Consider the following 11,895-nt stretch of genomic DNA (forward strand, 5'->3'; position numbering starts at 1 on the left):
GGTTCACAATTTACTCAGCTCCCCCCTGCCTTTTTCTTCTGAAGTCTACACTTTAAAGATTATTTTTCACCTGTAAATAGTGACATGATATTATTTGCAGCAAGATCCTTAAAAAAATAAAAGAAAAAAGCTAGCTTCATTGAAGACTGACCCTGTCTTCTGCTGTTATGGGATAGCGTGATGGAATACCTGTTGTGGCCCAGGTGCCAGGGAGCACAGTAGTAGATGTAATAAGGACTCCATTGATGAGGTGTGGGGTGTTCGTGCCCTGTCTATCAACATAAAGTTTATTGGGAAGCTTTTCATCTGCAGCTCCCAGATCCTATCTCAATTTCATTTGCCCTATTAGCTACAGAAGAAAGTGAATTCTATTAAACTTTTTTTTTTAAATCTGCAAGCAATTTAGGACCAATGTCCAGTTAATAAATAACAAGAAAATGAGCACTGTCTCATATTAACTTATGAGCACTGCCTCATAAGTTAATAAATAACAAGAAAATGAGCACTGTCTCTTATTTCTAAGAGTTGTATCTGTTGCTTGAAAGGGTAAGTGGTGGGCTCTTGATCCAAGAATGAGAATAGTATAGCTGTTCCCACACCCGTCTGGGAATTTATCAGCTTTTGCACACAGATCCAAGATCTCTTACCACATGATATAATTTAGCTGGAGGGATCTGATATATCCTGGTGCCACCAGAATCTATGTGGCTCGCAGTCAAAAACAGATTCACACCTGTCCTATCAGGAACACAAAAATGGAATTTGGATTTGTGTAGACCTGGGTGTGTGGATGTGCCCTCCTTCTGTCTGAGTCTGGCTGAAGAGATACTTTTTCACCTGAAGAGAGATGTATTGTTAATTACTCACTATGTCCTTCCAGCAAGAAGTTGACAAGGGACAAGGAAGACATCTGCTGCACCTCCAGGTCAGCAGACCGCAGTAAGGCGTAGAAGGGTTCCAGATGCTCCACAGGTAGGGGGATGTTCACTGCAGGAATGAGAGGAAATGTTCAGGAGTCTCATCATTCACCGCAGTCACATTTTTCTCGTGTTGGTCTTAAGCCTCAGGTGCTACCATACATAGGCTGAGTTGTATTCACCTTCATTTATATTCCATTGCTACTAGCAAAACAAGGCAAGTTTCCTGAAAAGGTTTTGTATAATCAAGTACTTCAAAAACATCATGGGAAGGGAAGCAATATGCCTCACTACCAAACAAGTCATTCTGCCCCACAGCAGGTCCTTGTCTTGTGGCTATCTGCACTTTATGTCCATCAAAAAATATATGGGATAAAGCTATCAAGCCAAGTGCCAGAATATTCTCTTTAAAGTAAATTTAAAACAAGCAAATAAATAAATCCCAGCCTGCTTGTTGCTGGTATTTCTACACAAATTCTTGCTGGAATTTTGTTTGGCATATCTAGGCTGACTTCTAACCATTTACAAATTACTTAGGAGCCAAGCGCTCCCGCAGAATTGGTGGGACAAAGAAGAACATTTCCTTTATAAATTTCCACTACAATCTGGGCTCTAAAGCTTTGTCCTCTTCCAAAAATTATATAATATAAAACTTTAAATGATCATTATGTCTATTTCCTTTCACTGTATTTTGACTGTGCTGGTCTCAGGAGATTCAGTATACATTGCATCTAACGACTTCAGGTTCTTCTGAGTTTTACAGAAGTATTACAATTACATAAATTACAGTCTTTTATAATCATGAGAGATATCTCCTCATAGCAAAACCCAGAATGACTTTGCCCACACGACAATGACAGCATTTTCATTTTCCTTAGCAAACAACACAGCATGAAAGAAAAAAAGAACTTTGATTAATGAATCAAATGGAGTTTCACAGTTGGAAATAATACTTTTGTTTATAATTATGTGAAAATTTTCTAATGCCCTGAGATAACTTACTGTGCTGACTCATATGCAAGTAATAGAGGGCAGCAGACTGCTGTAAACCTGGGTTTTCTGAAAAGGCTAAGGTCCTCAAGGCTTCCAGAGGGTCCTTTCCAAGTGGTGACATTTCAAAACCTAAAGATGTACAATGACAGCACAGACTCAATTACACCCAAAAAGGGTTAGTTTACAAAAAGAAATTAAAATTTACAGACAATCAAACACATAAGGATTTTTGTACTGCAACAACTCCACAGAGCCCAGCTATTCTTATTCATGATTCCATGAGGAGAAGCAATAAATGACTCTGGAATAACCTGTCTTGGCAACGCCTCTTGTGAAGCTCACAAAGCTAGTGATTGGAAGCAAGATAAATTATAACCTTTAGACACTTTTATGCTATCCAATATAAATGCAGGTGTTCTTGTTCTTCATAAAAATCTTTATCTTTTCCTGAATCATAGAAGATCTTTGTTATAATACATCTACTGAACACAGTGTTCTTAGTTATGAACTATAGAAAGAGTATATATTTCTAATTTACTACATTTTAAGTTCACTGTTTCCTGTCCTGGGCATTACAATAAAGGATTTCAGGGAATAGCAACATGGATTGCAAATGGGCTTGCCTCAGGCTCAAATTTCTAGCATGAGTCTACCTGTTCTCAAGTATGATAGTTCCCCTATGAATAAACCAGATGTTCAGCAATAGCCATCAAGTAATAGCAGTCATGCATGACTTTTGTAAGTCACTGTATAATGTACTTATAATGTCTGGAATGGAGCAGCAGAGAGGAAAAAAAAAAAGGGCTACTGAACCAATGCTCAATAGTGTAAACTGTTGAAAAGGTAAGGTAGTATAAATTGACTGGTGGAGCACAAAATTATAAGATATTTTCAGACAGTAGATTAAAGCACTGCATTCAAGATTGAAATATCTCTATGAACAAGATCTAGCTACTTTACGTCCCATAGGATAAAGAGATGCGAAGAATGTGAGGGGTATGAGCTTTCATGCCTCAGTGCAAAACTCAGCCAATATCTCAAGCCATCAGAAGCTGCTGACATGTCGAGTAGCAAACTCCTACCTTCAGGCTTAGGTAAGTGGGCTTCACAGAACAACTGCTTCATATAAAGATCAATTTTGTTTAATAATTAACAATACACAGGGAAGGACTAGCCAGTGTGTGCAAGAAAAAACAAAAATCTCTTAATGTAGCTTAATTCTGTTCCTTAAACACTGACTATCTGAATCTCCCACATATCTGTGCATTTTTGTTTGGAAGAGTGATAAAGCAAAAGCCACTCAAAATCTTCATCTGCTTATAATATCAAGCATTTGCTGCCCTAGCTAACAGCTGAGTATGATGATCAACCATGAAGTCTCTTCTTAAAACCAAATTGTCCAGATACTGGCTCCCTGCTTATTATCACCCATCCAGAACTGAGGATTGGCTTGATTTGTCTTGGAATAAAATACACAGGCGAGTGCTGAAGTAGGAGGGATGTGTCTTGGTTTTCTTTGTGAGGTTTCCCTGCCTCCACCCGTCCTGGCAGCAGGATTTGGCCACTCAGAGAATTAACCCGGGTTCTTCTTCCTGGGTGCTGTGTATGTCCTATCACAGACATTGGGACCTCCCTGAGAGCACACGTTGTCATCTGTGAACTGCTGTCACAGAAGCTCTAGGCTCCCTGCTGCTGTACCCTAGCTATTGAGGATCCAAGACAGACCAGCCTTTTGAAGACCCATCTCAGAAAGGATTTCTCAAGAAAACCTACACAGTAGTCTTTTCAGAAAGCACCAGTGGGTACTGCAAATGGTCATTCTAGCCTCACCATTTTTTCCAGACGATCCCTTCATTGCACTTGATCTATCAACTGAGCTGGGATCCTGCCAAGACAGTCTCTTACACAGTCAGGAGCATGCTAGCATTTGGAAGAACAAGTTCAGCCCTGGAAGATCTCCACCATACATCAGTCTGAAAGATCCAGTCCTGTTCTGGATATGGACTTCAGGATTTAGCCAGTGCTTAATGTGCAACAATTAGTGAACCATATCAGCAGCAGAGGACCCCCCACATTCACAGGGTAATGACACCAGCTAATACCAGCTGAGGCTAATTCACACATGTTCCCAACAACCAGCGTCAGAGCAATTATTCCAAAGGTTGTTCCATGACAGACCATTTCAAACAGCATTAACTGTGTCACACCAAGGAAAAATGTCTCTCCTGGTCCCCCTCAGAAGATGGTTTTATGTCCCCAAAAAGGCAAATGAAGAAATAGTAGTTTGTGTTCCACACCCTTCACATAAATGAAAGTAGAAAGCCATGCAATTTTGTGTAGTAGCTTTAGCCCAAAGTTGTTAAACTTAAAGCAATATACCCAATTAGCTGTGAGACAAAGCAAAATGAAACATGCAATGGCCCCTGCCTAAACTTGAGACAAGGAATGTTTTAAGGTTGGACAACTGACAAAACACACTCATCCAAGACGATATCCTATGACTGCAGGAGTGAAATAAGTTTTCCTATTGATATAGTTGTATCCTATGACAGGATAGAGAGGACATCACAAGTAGATTAACAGGGGAATTAGGCAGGTAGCCTGTAAAGCAGAGGAGATACATGAAGAGTTATGGATCTACTTTGATTCACGCAGAATCCCATGATTGTGTTCAAGTCTTGTGTCTAAAATGTATGCACAAAAGCACTTAGGCAGACCAGTTTCTTGGAATCCTGGGAGCCCAATGGTGCTTGTCCCAGGGTGATTTTGACCTTCCCCATGCAGACACCCCCAGCACAAGTCCAGGTGTTCTGCAGCCAGCCAACATGGATGTGCACAACTCAGCCAGGACCACATGGTGATTTGCCTGCTCACAGCTTGGCACTCATGTAGCACCCAGTGTTGATACAGCTTGTTTCCAGCTTTATCACCTGAGTGACTTCAAAAAATTAACTTCAGTTACTAGAACGAGTCACTTTTATGAAACATATTTACATGGGTTACGTATTAACAGTGGTGGCAGACTAAGAAAGTGACTGACAATTTCAATCTAGATCCAACTGTTATGCCACTTGAGCCCTGGGTGTTCCATACACAAAGAAGATGCTCTGTAGCTCTGGCCTTTCCTACATCACCATGCCATGCCAGAGCAGTTCAGCCAGCAATCTGTTTTCAACCCACAAAATCCATCTCCTTGTTCTTTCACAACCCTTCAGAGAAGAAACCAAGCCCTCTTACCTGTTTCAATATGCTGCAGAAACTCCTGTGCTGTCACCCTCTCATGAGGCTGCAGGATGGGCTTGTACAGTTGTCTGGCTTTAGAGCTGTTTTGTTTTAAGCAGGGGCATTTGCTTATCAGAGTTAAGCATTCCTTGATGCCATGCATCAAGTCGGAGGACATCCTCTGAACAAAGGCCACAAAGTCCCGCAGCAGCTGCATGCATCGTCCACACAGTTGACCCATTCTTGTTCCAAGAGCAGCACAAAGCAAGAGGAAAAGGAGATGGAAAAATAAGTTTCTTCTCAACTTGTCCACTTTTTGCACTAACTTGCTGCTTCAGTGTTTGTCCTGTCTTACAGATGTTAACACTACACCGTGTGCCACTGCTGTAAAAGCAGACAAGCTTCTGTGTCCAAAAAGCTGTATCACACACCAAGGCTGCTTTCTGCAGATCTCGCAGTCTACAAAATATTATTTAAAAGGAACCACAGTCTAACACCCTCCCTTTGCTTGAAGAAAAATGAAATTATGACCTAAACACATTTCGTAGAGCACAAATGGAGTTTAACTCCTGGAGCATCCACCAAAGCCTTCATGCGGCTAGAAAAGCTCTGGGATAATGGAAACAGCAACCTCAGTTTTTGTAAGGCAGCTTTCCACATGAAAGTAGGCACCACCTTGTCTGCATGTGTACAAGCTGCAGCTGCCAATGGGAAAGGAAGATCAAAAAAAAAAAAAAAAAAAAAAAAAAAAAGGAACACACGAACAGGTTTTTCCAGTTTTTGCTGAAGCCCAGACCGGAACAAAGGCCCTGTTGGGCAAACAGCTCATAACTCAGTCAACTGAGACTGCAAATCATCGAGAATAGAAAACTAAAAAAAAAAAATAATATAGTGGCCAAATGAATTTAGAACTGTTTTCCTCCTGTCAAGCAAATCCTGCAGAGTGGGCTGGATAAGCTAGCAATGGGAGGATGCAAAAATCATCTGCCATTTTCATGCAGATAAAGGTAGCAACAGAAAAAAGAGCAATTCTCATTTTGCTCCATCCTTTTGCTTAATTCACCAGTCTGGTGCATGTGCCCACCCTTAGTTGAACAGTTTTACAAATGACCTTTGTCTAATTACTGTAGCATGAAGTGACATTTGTAATATTCTTGAGGTTTCCAGTAAAATCTGGTGAAAGAGCTCAAACCAATGAATTTCTGATTATGACTAAACTGTGATGCATTAAAGTTTTGCTTGTGTTTGTTTCCCAATGACTCCTCGACTGTTTTCCCTGAGCCTCTTTGTCTGTCTAGACAAAAGTAAAACGCCCCCTGTATAACTCACTGATAGCAGACTCAAAGCCTTCAATGGGCACTTGGGCAAACTAAGATAAGGGGAACTCGAACAAAAGGACACAGAGATACCATCTAGGGAGTACGATCTCCCCGATGTTGGAACAAGACACCTGGACTTTACTTCACAGCGCATGCCGTGAAGAAGACCACGTACTTCCCTCGACCACTGAAGACCCTCACCCTATTTCTACTACGCATGCTCAGACTATGTAAATGACTTCTGGGAACTCATTATCATGAGACACCCCTTTCCAGCAAATCTAATGAATATGTATGATTTGTGTGTATGTAAACTGATGTCCCTGCTAGTTGGTGGGAGCCCTTATAGTGGAGAATACCCAGGACGGCCCCAGCACTGCTAATAAAGCATACCTGCTTTACAGTTATATTGGATTCTAACTGTTGAGTTAATTTCTTCGTTTCACTGGTTTGATTCAAGATCACCTTCATTAGGGAACCAGTAGGTACTGGTCTGCTGAGTGCTGACCACTTTTACTAACTTCTCTTTATCCATGGATTTGATGGATTTATTCTAACTATTTCATTTGACACATTTATTGGTAAGTTTTAGCCTTACCGTCCTTTAATAGATCTTAAGTTTCTAAATAAATCATGTTTGAAAATTAACCCTTTGTTTTGCACCCATCTCCAAACACTGATGAATAGGGTCTCCCGAATTTCACTGGTCTGTCCAGCTACTGCTATTTCTTCTCTTATTTACATATGATGTAATTTTCCTAAACACAAATACCACGCGGCACAAATAAACCCACCTACACCCACCCGTAAACCAAGAGGTATGAGACCTCTATTACACAATGCAATCCATTACAAAGAGTCAAGACTGATTTTTCTGGCTACTTTCTTGATCAGGTCTGCGAGCCCACTGAGTTCTGGCCTCTATCTGTCTCCTTAATATTATCAAAAGCGAGGCTAATATTCCTATTTTCTCACAATGTCTTCTGGATCCTTTCAGTAGGGATCTTCTAAAGTATAGGGAACCCATGTGATTGTCAGGTCCTGCTTCTGCCACTGTTTGCTCTTCACCTTTTGCTCATGATCTTCCACCCTTCAGCTTCCATCCTAAAAGCAGTGTGCAGTGGCTGACCACTGGGAATCCACTGCATATGCCTTCTGTCTCTTGCTCTGTCCTGTCTACAGAACTGTAAGGTTTAATTGTTGTGAGATTTTTTTAAGGTAATTTGAGCTGTACTGCACTGAGATGAGCAAAAAACAAGACTGTTTCAATGAGGCACTTCTTAGTAATGACTGCATTTCTGTAACATATTCTTACTAAGCATTTGAAAATGTATTACAAACATTAAAACAGCTTTCCAATATATCTGTAAGGAAGATATTCCCAAAAGGGTTTAAAAACAAGTTTCAGTGGTGCTGAGCTCTTGTACCTGCATTTGAAATAAATGGGAGTTAAAGAAATACACCACACCTGAAAACTGGGCTATAATTTGCCTGAAGGCATAAAACTCAGGTGTCCCAATACCTAGTTTGATGAGTCAGTCAGGAAATTGTTCTTCTTTGATTTGAAACCACTACTACTTGAAAGCTAGTGTAGAAGCCTGGTTTGAAGGTCTTCAAACCTCCTCTGAATTCGCAATAGCTGCTGTAAAGGTTGCAACCATAAACCCAATGTTTTTGATTAGTTTCATGACCTAGATATGTTTCCTTATCTGATTGAACAAAATGTCAGCTTGAGACTGCAGAAGTAGAAGGGGAAAAAATTAGTTGAACTGTTAAACCACTTTGCTTTTAACCTTCTAAAGAATATGTTCCAAATAGTAGAAGCCCCACATCCTACAACCTGATTTTTTTCCTTTGTAAAGCGTTAAAAAAAGCCTCCCCAAACCATTTCCATTCAGTTCTGTGCAAAAGAGACTTCCAAGTAGTAACCTTACTGTATGAAGACTATTTGGAATTCTGTATAAAATGCATTTGGAAGTTTAAATCTATTTGCCAAACAATAGATGTAGCTAAATGGCACTTTCAACAGAGAGCTTCCACATGTCCAGCATTTTATCTGCTGTATAGCTTCTCTGCAAAGGACAGAAAATACTGCTTTGGGCACAGTCCCTTAAGCATCCAACACTCGCAGTAGGTTTGTTTTGTTTTGAATTTATTCATTGCTAAATTCATCTGCCATTTCACTCATACAGCCTGCCACTGCTTGAACCACATCTTGTAATGTAAATTCCTTTATCTAGTTTGCAATGGTGCATAACTTTTGATTGCTCCAAAGTTGACTGGCACTGGAGAGATGTACACAAATACTCTAGACTCCTCTTTCATACATTACCTAGGGCCTCTTCATTCTGACAGGCCCAAAAAACCTCAGACTCTGACATGAATATTGGAAAAAATGGGTCAACAACTTTATTTGAGCTATGGTAGCAAATGCTTCCCTCTTAAAGGAAGAAAATGGTATCTCCAGGTTCCGGATTTTAGAAATACGGTTATTACTGTAATTTTAATCAGTGGAAAGAGGATTTTTGGGAGTATAGGAGAGAGGCAGGGATTGAGAAAGTATGGAGTCTTATTTAACCTGTGTGCCAGTCAAATAAGAAAAAAGGAATGCTTAAAAAGCAGTAAATTGAAAGAATATACTTATATTACCCAAGAATCCAAAACTTTAAAAAATGGAATCAATTAAATTTGTATTTTATGAATTTGTCCCATGTAATTTTTTATTGCAACCTTTGTCTTATACACGTTTCTTTCTTCTCTCACCCTTCTGTTCAGGGGTGAGGAAAACACTGTACAGTTTAGAAAGCTGTTAAGATGACAGCTGTGCATTGCTGCTTGGTTAGCAACACATTTGATTTAAAAGGTAAAGTTTCCCCTAATACCTAGCAGGTCTTTATTGTCCCCATATCTGCAGTTGAGGCCTCCTTACTTGTAGTAATTCAGTGTGACTGCTCTATGAAATTTTGTGGCTTCAAAATAACAACAAAAACCAATCAACAAACCAAAGGTCTTAAGTTCTTAAACTGAATCTACCATTGACAGAATAGTAAAATAAAATAATGAGTTAGAAAAAAATGGTTGAGGGAGCAGAACAGTTCTAAACCCTGAGTCTGATGAGTATAACTTACATTACTACTGAGCTCTTTTAAATTATATATATTTTAAATATACCTTCTTTATATATAATAAATAGATATCTTTTAAATATGTATATGTGTATGTATTTATGCACCATTAAGATTTCAGGAGGAATTCAGGCTGAACAGAAACAAACTATAGTCATTTAAGGAGGGAGGAAGCCCTTGATAGAAGAACTTGATAGATCCAGATCTGTGAAAAACTGCCGGGAGTTACTTCACTGCATAGCTAGGCAGAGCCTTGTTTGCATTCATTGCAGTTTCTGTAGAGTATAAAGGAAGTTGTTCTCACTGCATCAAATTCCTTGGCTGAGGTATCTGCTCATCCTCACTCAGAGGGAGAGTGCCATCTACTGAAGCATCCCCTTTACACAGCTCCCTTGAGCCTTGTCCCACTCATAGATGGACAAAATCTACCCAAGGGCATTGTAAAACTGAATAAGGTTTTAACAGGAAGAGAAGCTGCTTTAGGTGTGAATCTCTATCATAAAGTAACAGCTGAATGTAAAGGACCAGGCCAAAGACGGTTAAGTAACACCACTGACTTGTGCAAGGCAGTGCTTCAGTTTTATTAAGAGATTAAAACCAACCTCATTCTGGGTTTCTTCACTCTTAACACATCTTTGGAATTGAGGTTACATTACTATTTTGTAACACTTAAGAGTTGCATTCCCTGATGGGACAATCTGATTTCACTGCTATTAACCATGGCATGGACTGTCCTACTCATCTCCCCTTTCTACGATAGTGCTCAGATGTACAAGTACTCGTTGGACTCATTGAATAGCAAGGACATCTGCTAACAGTCAGCAAGAGTTTGGCTTGAGCCAGTGATGACACAGTATTATCGTGCTGCTTTGTCTTCATGTAACTTCCTGTTGCCTTGAACCGAAGTTTATTGTTGCTGTATTCAAATACAGCGGCACTTTGTGTCATGCCCAGAGCTACTATCTCCTATGATAATAAACAACACATAAAATGACATTATTTGGCTTTATAGCAGAAGATAATGCCTCTAAAACATCAAAGGTACGTCAGAGGTACCTACGTTCCTTAGAACTTTGAACAAACTGCATACAAAAAAAATCTGAAATGTTATGAGGTAAATTACCACTCACCCAAAGGCAGGGCATCAAGTGTTTGGAAAAGTGTATCAGCTTGTAGGACAGAGGTGAAGGGAGACCTGTCAGGTTGTGTTTCGTATCAATACCCTTAGAAGACCACTGGTTTGATGTTTCAAAGCACAGGTCCTGATGTTTTTGCTAACAAGGGGCTGCACTGAAGAATCACACAGCCCATAGCTCAAATATCAATTTTTTGATAAAACAATGAGTGAATAAAACTTGAAACAACTTGCACTATTTGTCATTAGGCAAATATATTTGAAATAATTAAAATATATTTTCAAAAAGTTTCATATTATAGTTTGGTTTTTCTTCAGGGCTCATATTCTCAAATAGAGTGGAGAACTTAAAGAGTAGAAGTGACTACCCTTTCTGTCCCACTAAGATATATCCCACATACCTCAGAAAATAGAGGAGGTCTCTGTCACTGAAGGGAAATGACAGGTCTTCAGAACCATTAAAAAATATGGTGGGTGGGGTAGGGGTTGTGTGCAGCCAAGTCCCACAGTTCTGTAAACCTTACTGGCCCTAGCAAGCTGGCTGTCTCCCACAAGTCCGTTATCAAGCAGCCTCCACATTAATAGTGTCTTACTGTTGGTTACAGCAAAAGCATTAGCACATGTGCTGCACTTGAGGTACAGGGTTGTTACTCCTGTCCCTGCATAAGGGAAAAAGCTTAAAAGAAGGAGAGAGGAACTTGTGTGTCTGTCCAGGCCAGGCTGTTCATCAGTTAACCACAACTGGTCAGAACTAGAAACTTTCACTGTTTGTTTCAGCACCAGCAACTAATTGGTTGCTGCCTCCACAGGCGGCCATGTTTAAAGAATTTTGGAGCCTGAAGAAACAGATCTACGCAGTGCATTACTTTCCCTATGGAGGAAACAGCAAACCAGGGTGTTTGTATCTGCTTCCCATCTCCTGTGCCTTCTTCCTCTACCAGTTGGTTTTGGCTGCCTCTCTGTCACTGTTCCCCGACTTTGAAAACTCAGTTAAAGTTTTGCATATGCATCCTTTCCTGCTATTTATACTTTCTTGCCTCAGTAATAATCTCCAACAGCCTTTTTAGGACCTACTCAGCCGACACAAATCCTTGTTCATCAGTCAATACCGTTCACCCACAGCCCTTTGCTGCACTTTTCTGGTGCCAGAGAAGCCCCTGGGGCTTTCCTCGGGCAGGCTTTTC

General features: G+C 40.1%; 1 protein-coding gene across 2 annotated transcripts in view; it reads right to left on the reverse strand.

Moving 5' to 3' along the window:
* The window catches only part of LOC141921076 (uncharacterized), a 34,566-nt gene that overhangs the window by 22,469 nt on the left and 202 nt on the right, over window positions 1–11,895 (reverse strand). The window contains exons 1-4 of one of the 2 annotated variants that reach the window (XM_074819013.1): window positions 11,113–11,788; window positions 5,148–5,374; window positions 1,920–2,039; window positions 868–987 (exon numbers count right to left, since the gene is read on the reverse strand). In XM_074819013.1, coding sequence (XP_074675114.1) covers window positions 868–987; window positions 1,920–2,039; window positions 5,148–5,373 — 466 coding nt within the window. In that variant the 5' untranslated portion in view covers window position 5,374; window positions 11,113–11,788. Of the gene's footprint in view, window positions 1–867; window positions 988–1,919; window positions 2,040–5,147; window positions 5,375–11,112; window positions 11,789–11,895 lie in introns of those variants that run through there. The other variant, XM_074819014.1, reaches the window with a different exon arrangement.

This window comes from Strix aluco, chromosome 3 (genome assembly GCF_031877795.1).
Source record: "Strix aluco isolate bStrAlu1 chromosome 3, bStrAlu1.hap1, whole genome shotgun sequence".
Taxonomy (NCBI): Eukaryota; Metazoa; Chordata; class Aves; order Strigiformes; family Strigidae; genus Strix; species Strix aluco.